The following is an 18238-nucleotide window of genomic DNA, read 5'->3' on the forward strand; positions in this document are numbered from 1 at the left end:
GGTCTAGACTTTGAGTCCTATATATGTTTGGACACAGAAGGTTCAGGGCATCAGGATATCCTAGTTAAAGGAGGTTAAACTCAAACTTTTTTTTAATTTCCATGATTTTTATTGACAATTTTTCTGAAATTTGATCTTCTTTATTTTCTGCCGTTTATAACTGCAGCTTAATGAACCTTATTGCAGGGCCCCAAGGCCATTTTCATTGTACGTAGATGTTGATTTCCTTGATTGGAGATTAAAAAGATAAGAGACTGACATAGATGTGAATTGATTCCAAGATCAACTGAAGTTTACTTTAAAAGAAAAAAAAAACCCCACAGTTCCTAACACCTATGTATTTTCTGATGATCAGCTTCTTTCCATTAGGAAGGACCACAGTGAGACCCTCCAATAGATTGATGATTCTAATTGGTTGAAATGTCATTTCCCTTTATATAACCCTTTATTACCTACATGTACTCTTCATCAGGGACCTTATCATTCCAGATAAGGGGCCTTAGTAATGTTGTTGGGGAAACGGGCCCAGGAAGGGTCTTTACTCAAGTTCAAATAGACACATAGTGATGGATTTAGAATTAGATGTCAGATCTCCTGTTTTCTTTTTTTTTTTTTTAGATCTCCTGTTTTCAACCCTGAGCTTCTCCCAGTCTGATACCGCAGGCTTTTTCCTACAAGATAAAACTTACCAAGGATTCTGGGTATTTTAGCTACTAGACATAAAAATGAAAGAGACACGGCTCACAACACTTGTAAGTATAATGATATGCTCTTACTTCCAGGTTCACCTCTTGCCAGGTTCTCTGGAACAGGACTCAGTTCTGAGAGTTCTGAGTGTCAGACACAGGCACTGCTATCCACATGCCCCTTGGTTTTATCACAGCACAATTAAGGAAACCAAAATGCAGAGAGATGAAGTCTCTCATGCCCCCAGCCCTAGGTCAGCCTGTAGAGCAAACTATGGGAATGTGGAACACCTCCTGGATGAACAATCTGATGATTGACCCAGCTATTAAAGACAACAGCAGCCGTAATGACAACAAACTTGACTAATCCACCACTTAGGATGCCTTTGGCTGCTCATAAAAACAAACCAACACTCTCAAACAATCCAGGATGTATTACAGAATAGGGAATGCAGAGTTAGAGGCAGTACACGGTGGGCTGATTCAGCAGCTCAGTGGTCCCATCCAGGAGGCAGACTCCCTCCATTCTGGCGCCTTTTGCAGTGTATTGCCTGAAGCTTGCTCCTTATGGTCTCCAGGGGTGGCAGCATTTTCAAGCCTCAAACCCACATCCAGAGGCAGTGACTTGAGGAGTCCCATCTTCAGAACAAGGAGATCTTTCTCAGAAGCCCCTAAACAAATCTCTTCCCTCGATACTGGGTGGAACTTGGTCAAGAACCTACTCTGAAACCAATCACAGCCAGGAGGACAGGCTCAGCTCATTCATGATTCACTCCCTGGGACTGTGGTTGGAGCCACTTTTCGCTGAGTCCTGTGTAGGTGGGGACCAGAAAGGGGTGAGGAGGAAGACCCCTGACTCAATCAGAGCTCTGCCAGAGCAACACAGGCGTGGTCAAGATGGAGGGAGACCATCCACAGTATCTGCTACACCTGTTCTGAGCTACAGGCCACCTCTCCCACCAGGACTTCCCTGAATCAGGTGTTTCATCCCTTCCAAGGTGAGGAGAGGCTGTTCTGACAGAGCAGGGAGGACCTAGGTATCTGTGAATGCTCACAGAGGTCTTCATCGGATATCAATGTTGGCTTCATGTAAAACTTCCTGAAGGCTCTGGGGACCTTAACCTAGAGTCAGTGATGTTCTAGGGGTGGGAATTTAGGTCAGGAACACTTACGGGGCTAGGCCACTGTGGGCCAAGAGAGAGCTTTGGGTGCAGGGAGACCAGTATTTTAAAGTGCTCCTTAAATCATACCTGGACTTTCACTATTGGCCTATGCCCAGGTATGACCATACAGATAGGAAACTGAAGTGAGACATATAAAGAAACATCAGGGTTGGGGTTTTTCTGTTTTTTTGGTGTTTGTTTTTTTGCTTTTGCTTTGTTTTTTGTTTTGTTTTGTTTTACCCAGCCCATGTTCTATGATAAAATTCAGCCCTGCTAAATTAAAAATAGATTTTTGGATGACTGGGTTATAAGCTTCTTGCTTTTCCTTTTCTTCTTCCTTTTTCTTTTTCTTTGCTTTTGATTTTTAAGAATAATGAACATATTCTCTTTTATCATGGGAAAACAGAATAACTTTTATTTGGGAAAAAAAGGTGTTTCACACTTATTTAAAACAGCACAGGAAATCCCCACCTCAAATAAGCAGTCTGATGATTGCTTTTGTAATATTTGAAAATAAACCAACTTTATTGAATTAGTCAATACCAATCAAGACTGGAAAACAACTTTATAACTGGTTCAGATTCATGAAGAAAACATTCAGCAATATCTTCATTAAAAGGCAACTTATATTTATTAAGGCTTGAAAGTAAGTCCTGCTATTTTATCACCACAGTTAAAGGTCTTGAGAAAATCAAGTAACCATCATTTGGAGTGTCTTTATAGAATGAAATGTTTGTTCTTTTATAAGGCATCTTTTGCTAATTAGTTAACCCCCAGCTTCTAGAATGGGACAAACAGGAGGTCAGGAAAGTAAGACAAATTCAAACATCAGCTGGATATTTCATTTTTTAAGCATATGCATAATCAATATTGTGAAATCTCTAACTATACATAAAATATTTTAGATAATTGGATCCTTAAAACTATGTTTTTCCAAAAAACAGATTGCTTTTATAGAAACACTGATTGGCCCAAACCCCAGATGAGGCAATCTTTCATTGTATTTTTGGTTGGAGCATTGGATCTAATTCCTCAAGTAACATTAAATAAAATTATGCACACTTTGGATCATACCTCATGATGAAAGGAAAGCATCTCGAAACAAAGCTGGGAGAAGAATATTGGCAAAGGTAGAAGAATATGCATTCATGAAGGGGGCACGTTACTTGGTTTGAATGCTAAAAAGCACTGGATAGAAGACAATGGGTCTTGTTGCAGAAAGGGCTCCAAAGCCAAAGATGTGACATCTGTTCTCCTAACTTCAGAACCAGGATGCTTCACGTGCATACTTTTTTCCCGAATGCTTATGATCCTCTTTAATGGCATGTCAAAAAAATAAGGAAGTGATCCCTTAGCAATCACTGAATGAGTTAATACTTTATCTTTCCAAGGAGAGAGACAGCAACATCTGGATTCACTGCTATAAAAATGGTTCCTGGCCACTGGGGATATTGGTGAGTCACGGGAGTACCTACTGGATTCCTGCTGCTTCTAGACCAATTTAATTTTAGACACAGACTCTTTGCTGGTTTCTCACAATAGAAAAGTCTTAATAGACATACCTGTACCTTCCTCACTCCACCCTTCTTTTAATTCTATTTACCAAGACCTTACTGAGATTCTTAGATATTCAGGGTCTATTTGGGGCTTGATCCATTTTGCAACAATGTGAAGATGCTTGGTGTTGTCTGTCTGCACAATGGCCAGTAGGTACAGGTGCTGTGAAGAGCTTCTGTTATTTCATTTGACAAATGCCAGAAAATGCAGCTCAGGAAACTTCACTCTTGGTGAAGTCTTTTTCTAATGAAAAGACCAAGATCCTTGCTGGCCCCATCAGCAGGAGATGTGAACACTGAAGACTGGCATTTCCTGGGAAGCTGAAACCAGTCTGAGATAGTGTGGCCAAATAAAAGTGTGTTTCACTTTTCATAGCCTGTGATTCTGAATTGTCAGGCATGTGGCTTCCTTTATTGGGATATAAAGACATACAATAGAAGGAACTATGCAACTATGCTCTAGAACACTCAAGCTTTTATTATCCAGCTCATCGTATAAGGTATTTAAAATCTTACCCAATACCTTCTCTCTGGGCCAACCTGAGAGGTAGCCCCACCTGACAGGTAAATTCAACACAGTTATTCTGAATTTGATTCTTCTTTCTGCCTCTGCCTCTCACTCTGCTATCCCACAAAAATAGAATAAAATAAAATAGTGACATGAAAGTCAAAGGAGAAAAATAAATCCAAAATAAAATAGGATCTTAACCCAAGCACTTTCAAATGCTGCTGAAATGCTTTCTGAGGGATCAATATTCATTCAAGACCAATGATAGGGTGACCTCCTGTCTTAAAACTCTGGAGTCCAAACTGAAAACGTTTAGTACTCCCTGAGTTGGTTCTGGAGACACTTAAGGACCTCATCATACTGATGCCTGAAGATGATTTGCTGTGTATGTGATAGGGTTGTGGCCAAAGCCCAAGGAGGCTGGAGGATCTGGAGAAAAATCCATTTTGGAAAACATAATCAGAAGGTTAATATTATTGTTATTTTAAAATATTCTGACAAATCTGGTCCTAAGACATTAAAGCTCTCAGCCAATAGACGGTTGTATTATGCGATAATCTACTATTGAAATAAAAAGATATTCCTGAATTAAGTACTCAGAAGTGCTTTCCATCTACAACTTCATCCCCTGTTTTAAATGGTTATAACTGATCATGTCACTGACCCCCTCCACTGGTGCCTTAATATCGTTATTTATGTAAAACTAAGTCAACCGCAGAAGGAACATCTAGAAACAACAATATTGATTCAGTTTGGCTTGTTTGTTTTTAAAGACTGTTTTTAAAGACTTGCCAACGGCTGGATTCTGACTATCAAATCAGTCATTAATATCAGACAACCCCATGGGGGGAGCTGTGCCACCTGGGCGGCCTGTTTTCCCTGTCCCGCTGGCTCTGCTACACCAGTGTGCTTCTAGAACAGCACCACTGTGGGTCTCTGGAGAGTAAGCTGCCTCTTAGGTCATCGTGCTTGTATTGCTAAACTCAGGGAAGGGTTTCTGAGGACAACAAGATTTACACTAATTAAAAGTCCTCTGGGATCATTCAAGACTTCATCTCCCAAGAGGCCAGTTCGGGGCTTTTCCTTACAGTAAAAAGGACTGTTTTCTCACCATTCTCCTTTTTTAAACATGCCTAGGGATTAAGTTCCCAGGGAGTCCCTGGAAAGGTTCCTTTAGGGGTGGGAATTAACCAGGTCCTCCTATCTTTGCAAAGCTCTCAGGCTAATAAAATGCCATACTAAGAACTTTCCTCTTCCTCGGTGGGCTCAAGGGGCTCCTCCTGCTTCCTCCCCTCTGTTCAAATCATCGGGCCACTTGATTTCTTCAGAGATCCCTGGAAGCAGGTTGGCCTAGGGATTGCCAGGGTGAGGATGTGCTGACGTTTCTATGGAAAGGACGGTGCTGCCCTGCTGCCCTGCTGACCTTCCTTGGGGGCTTTCTGGCACTGGGAAGCCTCACTCTACCAGTGGGCAGCACAGGTAGGAGAACTGGTGAAGGTGGCTGCCTGTGGCAGGTGACTTTTCTCGAAGGGCATGCGCTCAGACAACGGGCTGCTGATTAGCTCATTTTTCTTAGCTTCCTCTGCACCAGTGCCCAGGCTTGAGCCAGGCGAGCTTTAAAGGAAGTGAAACTCAAGGAGAATGTCTAAAGAGTGAAATATTAGCTTAAAAAAGTGCCCATTTTCATGTGGCAGGTGAGTCAGATGGCAGGAAAATGAACCCAGATGGGGCATATATATTTCTTCAAGTTCAAACCCTGTGGTTTCACAGTCGGAAAGGCCCCTGGACTTCCTTCTTGTGGTGTTCTGTGATCATGCCACCTCTCTACCTCTCAGCCAGGAGGCCCAGCTGGCCGACCCACATTCAGAAAGAGCTTAAAGAGATTGGAAAGTCAATTTTGGCCAATTCTTGGATTTTTGCTCTAAGATTGGTAGTGACATAACATCAGCAGTTCAAGACTTAATGAGACCACGAGAAAGAAGACCTGTGTGAAAGATTCCCAGGGAACATCGAGCCTCATAGATGACTTTATCGTCACCTACACCCCCCACCCGCCCACCTCACATCTGCTTTTTCACAGACCAAAATTCACTTGTGGATCAACGCAGTCAAAACCCAGGCATGTAATCCCCAACAAAACTACCCCTAAGCAAGCAACCCCCCTGGCTGGTAGACCCTGTGGGCCTTTTGGCATCAACACTGCTCCCTCACCCCCTTCCTGGTCATCCCGGGTTTGCAACTGCAAATTCTCCTTCCTCAAAAGGCCTGGACCGCATGAAAACAGAGGTTGGTGTCAGTCAGATGCATAAGGGCATTGCAACGTTCTCAGCACTGCAGCAAACGGAGACAGTCTGAAGTGCTTTTCCAGCCTGGTCTTCCATGCCCCATGTGACCGGAGCATCAGAAAGCAATGAGGGACTGAAGGTGTGTCTGCCAGGTGCCAAATCCACAGCCTGCCTGTCCTCCATTCATTCCCTCATCGCCCCGCCCCCCCCAAATGCAATGGCTCTCTTTCTAGTAAGAACTATGATTGCATCTGTCCTTGGCCGTGGAGTTAACCAACAAAGAGGTGGGTGGAAGAGGACACCATGTTCCATGTTCTTAATGGAGCTGAGGAGAGATCTTGATATTGGCAGAGAGGCCAGTGACAGTCCCCCAGGTGGGTTCTCCAACACTGACCTCAAAACACTGAACCCAGGCCAGGCCCAAAGGCTGAGAGCTTGATTATTTCTATCATTTCTGCTTGCAGATCCCTGTCCGATCACCTGGGGTCGGTTCTGACCTTCAGAAGAGACAGCAGGCTGGAGTCCCAGGAGGCCAGCGAGACGTGGCCTACTACAAAAAGATGTTTCCCAAGGCCATGCGCAAGAGGAGTCTGGGAGGCTGGAGTTCCTTTGGGAGAAGCTGAGTCCTTCTGCTGCCAGTGGTGGGGCAAGGTGGCCGAGCTCAGGAGCGGCTGAGGCGCTTGGCGACATCTGCATAGGCTGACTCGATCTCCTTGTCAGCCGCACAGGTGTTGGTGAACTCATCCCGGGCATAGGCATTCTTCAGGTACCTCCACAGGCCTGTCATCTCAGCAGGGAAATCGTAGTTGCGGTATTTCTTGGCCACAATCTACAACACAGATGGCATGAAAGTGCGAAACAAATCAGCGAGGGAGACTTAATGGTGTGACCTGGTGTGTGTGTGTGTGTGTGTGTGTGTGTGTGCAGGGAGGGAGGACCCACTTGCATCACGGTGGGCCACTTTGCAGCAAAATGTTTGCCATGCAAGGTGGCAGTGCTGCCTTCTTTTCATCTTACCTCATCTTATTTATTTCTTAAGTAAATATAATTTGCCCTTTTGACTTAGTCATTCTGCTTTTTCCTTCAGAAATAATATCAAAGATATAGCTACATATCTGTGATCATGGGACTAATAGTAAAAAAAAAAAAGCGATAGTAAAAAAAAATGGCAGAGAACAGAAATGTCCAACAATGCATATGCATACATGGATAAATGTATCATTATCCATAAATACAATGCCATACTGGAGAGCCATTAGAAATGATGCTGCAGAGGAGTTCCTGGGATCTGGATAACCCTTTAAGATGGATCGTTAAGTGTCAAGTGCAGTACAAAACAAATGAGAAATAAATAAAAATTTTACAAAGTGCAGTATGATGCATTTGGAGAAATAGGTGTGGTAACTGAAAGTATCTATACCAATATGTCACCCAGTGGCTATGTCTAATTGGTAAAATTCTACATTGTTGCTCCTCACCCACTTTGTTTTACATAAGCACCCTTAGTTATAGGAGAGAATCAAAAACACACAAAGTGAGCTAGATGTTGGAATGTATATGCAGGCTCAAAGTATGATGTGGGAGTGAACAAATCATGATTTCTAATCTCTCCTTGGTTTGCCAAATGTGTGGGCTGTGGATGGGCATTCTGGGGAGGTGATGTTTGCACTGAAACGGTAGCAGGGTCTTAAGAGCATGGGCTCTGGATCCCAACGGACTGGATCTGCAATTCTACTCCACTATAACATCTGTGTGACCTTGGACTAGTTACTTGGCCTCTCTGAGTCCCAATTTCTTTATCTCTAAAATGAAGATAATAATAGAACCTTCATTGGAATAACAGATTAGTTCATACACATAAAAAGCTTAGAGGAGTGGCTGGCTGCTACTGAGCACTCATTATCTCCTATTATAATTCATTAAGACCCATCTTTTGTCCATTTGCATGCATTCAGAGGTAAGGGTAGGGTGGTCTTCACAGAGGATGACCTGTGTAGTTACATGGGGCCTGGAACTCAGAAAGGCCTGCTCTTGGTTGACTGCTCCACTGTCACCATCTGGAAATTCTAAGTACTTTTTAACGGGACCCCTTTATTGTCACTGTACACTGGCGTCTGCACAGTAGCTGGTCTTGCCTCTAGCCCTCTGGGGCTGGCATGGGAATAGCAAAGAGTAGCCTCTCTCCTAAAACATTGGCTTCTGACTCCTTTCCTTGCTTTGTTTTTAGAGAGGTCTTCAGACTGCTGACCCCAGGATCTTCCCACTCAGAGAACTCTGAAGTTCAGCTACTCTGGGCTTTCATCTTCATTTTGGTGCCAGTGATGGTCAGGGTTCCCTGGAAAGCTGTGCTGAGTGAAGGCAACAATGACCTATTGCATGAAAAGCCCAGCCTCATCAGTCTGACCACATTCCCAAGGAGGATTCATTTTCCCCTTCCATTCTCCGGCATCAGTTTGAGTGTTCACTGCAATACTAAGAACTATTCTATTCTGAATTACAGTTACTGTTTTAGTATCTTCTCTCTCTCTTCTCTCTTCCCTAGCTTGTGAGCAGTAGAAGGACAGGAGCCCCACCTTCTTCATTTCCATACTGCCTGATAATCACAATAACACTATTTTTTTTTGAAGATTTTAAGTATTTATTTGCGAGAGAGAGGGAGAGAGAAAGAGAAAGAGAAAGAAGGGCAGAGGGAGAAGCAGACTCTCTGATGCGGGGCTGGATTCCAGAACCCTGAGATTATGACCTGAGCTGAAGATGTTTAACCAACTCAGCCACCCAGGTGCCCCTCAATAACGTTTATAAGAATAGTGACACTAGCCAGCATTTAGTTACTATGTGCTCTGCTTTAGGCTCTGTTTTAAGCACTGTGCAAGCTACTTAAATCCCTAACAACTCGATACGGAAGAGTGTATTATATCCCCATTTTACAAATGAGGAAAGTAGGGCAAAGAGAAGTTAAGTAAGTGAAGATTCAATAAATAGCTGTATTGCACCTTTACTGTCTTCAGGTATTCTAAATCAAAGTACATCTAGAGACAAATGAAAGAAACTCACTTAATTTCAAAGACTGAAGATCCTTAGCAATGAGCAGACTAAAGCCACATGAGAGTAAATGGCTTATACAATGTTGCACAGGGAATGAGTTCATTCAACCAATATCTTTTTAAAAATCATTAATATTTCTTCCAGTTCTTTTTTTAAGTATAGCTGACTTTTCTTTTTTTATTCCAGTATAGCTGACACACATTAGTTTCAGGTGTACAAGTAGTAATTGGGCAAGTCTGTATGCTCTGCTGTGCTCACCAGCAGTGTCGTTCCCATCTGTCACCCTAGGACCCTATTACAGTATCATTGACTGTATTCCTTCTGCTGTGCCTGGTATTTCCAGGACAGTCCTTCCTTTCTCTCCATGTGGCCACCCAGCCCCTATGCAAATGAGAAAAGAGCCGCTGGAGTCAGAATCCCTTGTGTGCCAGTCATCCGGCTATTGTTGCTCAGCTGCAAACCACCCTAGTGTTTGTGTCTTTGTGACACTGTAGTGGGGACTCTGCAAATCACACCTGTTTTGCCAGTGAGTCTCTGCTGGGCTCTGCCAAGAGGGGTACTAAAGAGAGAGAGCAAGCCTGCAAAGCTGGAGGAGGGAGAAGGGAGGCCCCTTTTTGTCCTGGGTATCCTGTTCCCATCCACTAGTGGAATCAGTGCCCCCACCTTGGCTGAGAGGCCAGCACTCAATAGTGATTCCCCTGCAGGTGTTGGGTCCCAGCCCCCAGCACCAGCTCAGCAGTGCCCCCTGCCCCTTCCAAGGTTCGCTTCTGCAGGGGCCCCTCATCTGTTTCCAAGTCTAAATAATTCCAACCTCTAACCTCCTCCGTTTGCCTCCCCTGACCTAAGGGGTTGCGGTGGCCTCATCAAGGTGGAACCTCCTGGTACATTTTGCCTTCCTAGTTCTTCAGTACTTATAGCTGCTTTCTTTAAATTCTCTCTGTGAAGGCACCCAGTTTGGGGTGGTCACCAAAGAAGCCCTCCCCACAATGTTCTGTCCAGCTTAGTGCAACTAATAAGCCAAGGAGATGGGATCTGAGTCCTTGGGAGAGCACTCACCATGAGCAAGTGCCAGTTTGCCAGTTCTCCCATTGCCAGTTCTCCTTGACCTCCCTGTTTACTGCAGGGCTCGAGTTTGCTGGAGAGCCTTTGAGAAGAAGGTGTCCTGGCTAACGAGCAAGTCCATGCAGGAGTGGTGGGTCACAGACTGATTACAGAGGTCCCAAATCTCTCCATGCTGGGATTTATTTTCACTTTTAAAGGATGAGAGAGGAGATTTAAAAACAGCAGAAGGACAATTTATGAAGATATATATATATATATATATATATATATATATATATATATATATCTTGTGTTTATGTCTTTGTTCCTGTTTGCTTCAGGGACTGAAGCAGGTCACTGTGCTAGGCTGGGGTCCCAGTGGCTGCTACAGAAGGCCCGCCATGCCCCTCCCTGCCCGGATCTGCACGCCCGGAGCCTTGGCCACATTGCTCGTTGTTTCCTCACATGTTGGCTTGACTTGGGGAGATGAGGACTAGAAGGGAGCCAGACAGCGAGAGTTCAAACCAGGCTCTCAGGGAAAATGAAGATGGACCTGAATGACAGCCAGGCAAGAGAGGGAGAGAGGGTGAGGGCACAGGAGAGAGCGGGCGCAGATGCGCACATGAATCTCTGACGTTCACAAAAACGTCCATGCTCGTGTTCTGAATTTGCTCTTTCATATGAAAACAGTTAGCTCCCACAGCCCAGATTAGGTTTTGGCATCAGGAGCCAAACTGGAGGCCTGACTTGGCTCCCCCTTCACTTTTTCTGCACATCAGGGATTTGCCAGGTCCCTGGGATCTGATAAGCTGGATCAGCAGAAATCCAAGGAGACAGAAGGCGAGGCCCAGCCCTTGTCCCCTTGCAGGCCGTCCTCCTTCTGATCCCCAGCTTCCCCAAGTGAACAGCTCACTGAACTCCATCCAAGAACACGGGCGTAGCATGGTTATTTAGGGCTGGGAGGAACTGAAGGGGTGGTAGGATGAAGCCTGGGGCCTTGGAGAATCCATTTGTTTTACCTTATTCGACAAGAAATTCTTGAGTGGGTAGTCGATATTATGTTTGAGTGAGACAGAAGAAAGAAGGAGTAAAGGAAGAGAGAAGAAAGAAACAAGAAGGAATATACTTCCTATCTGTTCATTTACGCATGAGAAAAATGGATTCCAGAAAGACTCAATGACTCTCCCCAGCTCCTGCTGTTAGTGGGTGGCAGATACAGGACCAGAACGTGGATCTCAAGACTTTCTGAAGGGGGGCTTTGCCATTACATCACACTGACACAGTGTGACTGAACTGGAATCACACCATCCCTCCTGGTGTCACTTATTCTTCAGGAAAAGAGAATACAAGATGTTTCCGGGGGTGTGGTGGGGGCATGCAGTAATTAATAATATCAAAGACATGGAGCTTGGCTGGACTTACAAGTAACCACTGGCTTGGCCCTGAACCCAAAGTGTCTTCATATTGATAGATTGCATTTTCCCAGCCCCTAGTAATGGCACTCATGATTCTCACCCCGTCTCCAGCTCTGCCCAAGTCCTGTGGGAACACCAGTGCTTGCACAGCTCAGATTTCACTTCAAGATGGTTGTGTTCTGATTGGAGAGAAGCCCACATTTCTAGCTCAGGATTTCAGCTGGAAAATGATAGGCAGGTATCCAGCTGACAAATGACTAAATCTGATTCTTTCTAGTGAAGGGTGGAAGGGAAATGGTATGATACACAAGCTTGGTGATCAAATGGTCAATCAATGAGTATTTATGAAAGGGCCACCATATATCCACCATCACGCTTGGAGAAGCCACTATCCCCTCAGAGTGTATTGTATTATCAAGACATATGATATAAATGTGCATAAAATGAGCTATATGGTCCCACGTTGTGTTTCTCTAGGCTGGTGAGGGCCAGGAAAGGATGTTAGAAGATGCATTAGTTTAGAGAAAGAACATCAGGGCACGCAATTATTGTTTTCAAATGAGGTGAAACAGAACAGCCCTGTTCCATGCTGTTCCAGAAAACAGAGGGAAGCAGGGAGGCTGTTTGGGCTCAACATAAGGAAGGGTGTTTTCAGGAGCACTTGTGGGACTCAGTTAAGCATCCAACTCTTGATTTGGGCCCAGGTCAAGATCTCAGGGTTGTGGGATGGAGCCTCACATTGGGCTCTGTGCTGGGCCTGGAGCCTGCTTAAAATTCTCCCATTCCCTCTCCCTCTGCCCCTGCCCGCCCCTGAAAAAAAAAAAAAAAAAGGATTGATGTTTTAATAATCAGAGCCATCCAAAATGGTAGGACTGACTTGTTAGGCAGGGAACTCTTCATCATCAGAACCGTGCAGTGAGAACTCTAGGAAGCCTGTCATGGACAGGCAGAAAGTGGTCCTGTTTGGGGTGGGAAATAGTTTTGGATGACCTAGGAATTCCCTTCTTTCCAACTCTTGGATCCTAGGAGTCTTTTAGGACAGGCTTGAACTGCATGTCGAAGTTGATCAGTGAGTGCAACCATGGCAAGAAAATGATGTCACTTCTTGTAGCCTCCTGCTCTTCAACCGATAGATAAAGAAGATGATACACGGCTGCCCTAGGGAGTTACTAGAGGGAATGAGAAGGCTTGTATATGAAGCAACTTCATAGAGATGTGGGGGTGTGGACAGTGAACACCCACAAGGCAGAGACAAGGAAGAAGTATGTTTGTGCGCGCTCTCTCTCTCTCTCTGTATACACACACACACACACACACACACACACACACACATATATATGTATAATTGTATGTATACATATACATACATCCATGTATACATCCATCCATTTATACATATACATATATATGTGTGTATGTATAACCATACATGCTATGACAATAGCAGCTGCTATGTATTGAGCCTTTATAATATGTCAGGCACTGTTATGCCATATTTACTCTCCCAGCCAAGAAGTAAGAATAAGAAGTAAGTAATATATGCCTGTTTTACTGAAGCTCAGAGAGTCTATACAGCCAGTAAGCAGTAGGATTCCTGACTGGGTTCCTATTCATGTGACTTCTGAGCCCAGGCTCTGGACCAGCAGGTGGCACTGTCCTTGACTCCTCCACAGGTGACCGGGACCTATGGTGGAGTTGGATACGGCAAGCAACCTGCAGATTGAGCTGTCTTACCTTGACCACATGGAGTTTGGGCAACAGATTGCAGTCAGCCAGAGTCAGCTCATCCCCATCTAGGAATTTGCGCCGGGACCTCTTGTCTTCGTCCCCGTGAGTGTTGGCGTCAATTTCTTCCGGAAGAGGGTTGTTCAGGTAGTCATCCAGTTTCTTCAGTGCCCTGGTCAGGCCTCTCTCAAGGGCTAGCATGAAACAGCAAAAGAAGAATCTTTAGTCAACCTTCCTGCCACTGGAAACAACCAGAGGGTGTTTAGAGTAGCCTATCCTGAATTCTGTCCCCAATGTCACACTGCCAGCTCCCACACACTACAGGATAGCCGGCAGCCATGGATACAATGCAGCAGAAGAGTGTTACGTGGCCTGAACAAGCAAACCTTAACCAAACAATAAACACTAGCTAATATTTTTTTTGAAAAAAGCATAAATGTAGAAATGCAACCATTTGGATATATATCAAAGTTTTAGAGAGCTTATCTCCAGTAGATACAATAATAATACTTGACTTTCATTTTCTATTTTGCTTCTCCATATTTTGCTAATATTCCATAATTAACCCATATAATAATTTTGTAGAAAGAAAGGGCTATTAACTAAGTATGTAAGTGCTTAAAAATCCTAGGATAGAGATATGCACCAGACTTTGTGGAAGCATTAACTATGGAAACACTAACTGACCCAACCTGAGAAGGGAAAGGGACAAAGCTTCCAGGAAGACATGACACAGGAAAGTAAGTTACCCTCTTTGGTGTTGCCCCCTATAGGACTCATGGATCCCAGAAAGGCATATTTCAGTTTAATCTAGAGAAGGTTGTTCTACAAATTAGAGATGTCCAAAATGGAAGGGCCAGTGCACCAGGCAGAGAGCTCCACCAGAAATCTACAAACACAGCTATATGGAAGCCGGTCATGGACACAGCTCAGAGAATGAACATCCAAAGGACAGTAATGCAGTAGAAGACTTTGACAGTCTCGCTCCAATAATTTCCAATCCAATAATTCTTTCAGACACAGGAGTAGAACAAAATATTCAAAAGAACAACAGCTAGAAGTCACTATCACTCAGAACCAATCCATCCGGAATCTCACAGTCCATTCTAGGCACAGAAGACTGGCCACCCCAGCTCCGAGGACAGAGGTGGGGAAGATGGCTGGTTGGAGCCCCAGCCACTGCACCTGCGTCATCACCCCCTCCCCAAGGCTGTTTTTCCCAGGCTCTGGTGTAGAGTATGACACTGAGGTAATAGGACTCAGTCCAATGTTAATTCCAGCAGATGAAAGAGGGATGCTATGCTGCCCCTGGAGGGAGATCCCAAAGGACAGTACTCTTATTTACTTGATCCCAAATGTGCCTTCTGTTAGCCACTCCTCCCCTAACCCAAGTTTGTTTTTTCATAGAAGGCCTTTGTTTGAGACAATGAAACAGCACCAGCCCAAGATAAATCCATTGAACACTTACTGGAATGTTTGAAAACAGGCTGGAGGTTGGACGTAGTTTCTCAATACTTCCTTCTCCCTGGTGTGGCATTTGAACTTGTACTCCATCATCTGCTTTGGGTTTTTCCAGTTTGGGAGAATAGAGGGAGCAGGGCTGGGAAAAATGCTTGTGTTCCCCTTAGGAATTGTCTAGACTAGGATGGGACTGCAAGCCTATTCGAGGACAATAGCAGAGGGTGGATACCAAACAATAGCCATTATGCTCCCCACCCCCAACCGAAGCACTTATGACCTATACTGGGTTTGTTTGCTTCCTTAAATCCCTCCACCCCTTTCAGTTATGGCGATTATGCCAAAATCTTGATTGTAACGGAGAAAGGAAATATCAAATAGAGTGCCTGTTGAAACCTGACCAACTGATATCAATCCAAGGGAGAGAGACAGATGAATAGAAATGAAATGTTGCAGATTATAATTCCAAAATGCCCGCTGGAGACCCAAGCAGGCCACTGCATGAAGCTGTGTGCAAGTGCCCCGGTGTGGGAACTATTTTGATATTGGGTAAAAGACGTCTAGAACAGCAACTGGAGCTCCTTGGGAGGACATTTCTGAATGGATTTCAATGATGTCTCCATGAACTCTTGAGGTGGAAGGATAAAGTGTGGTAGTGGGCATGGCTGTTGCCTTACGCCATAACTGCGACATCCAAGTAGGTGTGTGCCAAGGATGTCCTCTGCGTGTCAATGTCATCGCCTGAGTCCATGTATTTTTTTTATAAATTTTTTTATTTATTTATGATAGTCACAGAGAGAGAGAGAGAGAGAGAGAGAGAGAGAGGCAGAGACATAGGCAGAGGGAGAAGCAGGCTCCATGCACCGGGAGCCTGACGTGGGATTCGATCCCGGGTCTCCAGGATCACGCCCTGGGCCAAAGGCAGGCGCCAAACGGCTGCGCCACCCAGGGATCCCCAGTCCATGTATTTTTGATCAGGAATGTGAAGGGCCAGTTGGTGGTAATCATGATGGAGAGAGAAGAAGAGGTGAGGCAGCATGGAAGAGATCTCATGGCCTGGAGCTAAGCCTGCCTTAAAATTTTGAGCCTGCCCAGGGTGGATATAACTGTGATGCTCTCAAGTTGGAGCTTCAGTTCCCTTAATCCTATGGGCCCCTTTTAAAGCCTTGAACTTGATTTTTTTTTAAATTCCTTATTTGTATTTATTGTATGGGCTTCAGATCCCCCGCTCCCCAGCCAAATCTTGGGAACATCCCTGATCCCAGAACTTACAAAGAAGTGTGACCTTGGGTAAGTTCCTCAACTTCACTGAGTTTCAGTTTTCTTATCTCAACTGTGAGATGAAGATCCCTAATCTTCCTAAGGCCATAGTGAGGACTGATTGGGATCATGCAGGGAAAAGTGCCTCAGACACCAGCTCCATGCTAAGACATCCTTGTGATCACCCTTGCCAGTGCAGGTCCAAATGTGGTGACCATCTGCTCTCTGCCCTTGACCCTATACCCTCAGTCAGTTATATTCCTCAAAAATCCAAGGTGCAGCAGAGAAGGAGAGATTCTCAGAAGCTCCAGTTCTGAGGCCCAGTCTCTGGAGAAGACAATCAACAGCCCAGAGCTTGACTTCCCTTCTTGATTTAACGTACAGCCACACTCCATCGGGATCCTTCTTGGTGACAAGCTGTGTGAGAGTCATGGCCAGAGGGACACAGACAATGTGTCTCTGCTAACACACTGCCATTATTATGGAATAACAGATGCCAGCACCAATACATTCTCTGCCAGTTCTTTTCCCTCCTATCTGCCAACTTCTTCCTCTGACCCTGGCTCAATCTGGCATCCATAGAATTTAATTCTCTCTTTTGGCTCATAGCACCCAGGTCATGAAGCCACTGGTGGTGATACTTTCTGCTCTGGTAAGAGTGAGGGGATGTGAAAGAAACCATAGTGACAAGTAGATGTTAATTCTATCAGTGCTCACATTTGAAACCCTCCCTCCCAAAGACTTCCTCTGAGTAGCAGGATGGGGTAACCCTCGGACCACAGCAAGCCTGGGGCCAGGGGACCCTGAGACCCAGGAGAAGTAACATCCCAGGCACTTGACAGATCCCCTGTCCTTTGATTGCTTTCTACCCCACTGCACCCGCCCTTTCCATAAAGATTTATTCTGTACCACACACAAACGCGCTGGGTAAAATATGTGATGAGGAAACAAGGGGAATAGTTCATAAATATTCTCAGCCATATGCAAACAATCTCAAATTTATTTTTCTCCTTTTTAAGGAGGAAAAAAAATCCACCCATTCCATGATCACTTCCAGATTCATTGAGGTTGATATTACATAAGAACCAATATTGTTTTCTCGTCGTAGAGAAATAATGACTTGGAAACGGCAATTTGAGCTAAGAAAATAATATACTCTTACCAGGGCATGGAGGCTGAATGAGGACCAGGGAGCCAAGACTCTAGCTCAGCCTCCAACTAGCTCTTGCAAGCACAGCTCAACCCTGCTTTGCTGGCATGCTTTGTGCAGCAGGGGTATCAGCAAGCAGCCACGCAGACTTTTTGGGGCTCCAAATTCACTTAGGGTGGAACACATGTCAAAGGTACTCTTTGAAGGGACAGGAGCTGCTCTGTGGGCCCAGGGTCCTATATTCTCAGCTCCTCATGTGTGTTTTCTCTCTGGCATGTGAACTTGCAGAGAGATAAGAGCCAGGGAGCCACCTCTGACTGCCGGCTGCAGCCCAGACAGGCGTCTGTTCAGCTCTCCCATGGAGAAGACAATCGGGGCTATTGGGAGCTGGCCCCAGGCCGAGGACCCTCCATCCCACGGTGCCTCTCTCATGGCTCTGATCCAGCACCAGCAAGAAAGACAGTAACTGAATTTCTGAAGTAAGACCAGGGATGTTTACACAACCTATCATTTAAATAGACAGTGAAGCTATGTTGATGGGAATTACTATTCATATCCATTTAACAGATAAAGAAATTGAGTCTTAGACTTCCCCAAGGCACACATGCATGTGCAAGCAAACTGGGGCCAGGAGGCACACTGAAATTATACCTTGTTTGGTTTTTAACTACTGTTCTCTTCCTTACGAGCCCCAATCCCTGGGTAATGGGAGAATGACAATTTTATTTTAGTCCGTTCTGAATTACAATCCAGTCTGATGTAATAAGTAGTCCCTCTAGAGAATTCTCAGGTTTGTTTGCTTTTTTGTTTGTTTGTTTGTTTGTTTGTTTTGCATGAAAATGCTCCTTTTCTCAGAAAGTCTCCATCTCCTCTGTCTTTCCTCGATAAGTAAAATGAAGGCAAGGGGATTGTTGTGAGCTCATGGCCTTGGGGAGATAGGGGTCCT

At 44.7% G+C, this 18238-nt stretch overlaps 1 protein-coding gene across 4 annotated transcripts in view; it reads right to left on the reverse strand.

The window, feature by feature from the left end:
* Positions 1-2242: 2242 nt before the first annotated feature.
* CLIC5 (chloride intracellular channel 5) overlaps positions 2243-18238 on the reverse strand; it is a 157354-nt gene continuing 141358 nt past the window's right edge. For all 4 annotated transcript variants that reach the window (XM_055330576.1, XM_055330577.1, XM_055330578.1 and 1 more), the window contains exons 5-6: positions 13434-13618; positions 2243-7027 (exon numbers count right to left, since the gene is read on the reverse strand). In XM_055330576.1, the coding sequence (XP_055186551.1) occupies positions 6860-7027; positions 13434-13618 (353 nt within the window). In that variant the 3' untranslated portion in view covers positions 2243-6859. The remainder of the gene's footprint in view (positions 7028-13433; positions 13619-18238) is intronic.

This window comes from Nyctereutes procyonoides, unplaced genomic scaffold (genome assembly GCF_905146905.1).
Source record: "Nyctereutes procyonoides isolate TBG_1078 unplaced genomic scaffold, NYPRO_anot_genome, whole genome shotgun sequence".
Classification (NCBI taxonomy): Eukaryota; Metazoa; Chordata; class Mammalia; order Carnivora; family Canidae; genus Nyctereutes; species Nyctereutes procyonoides.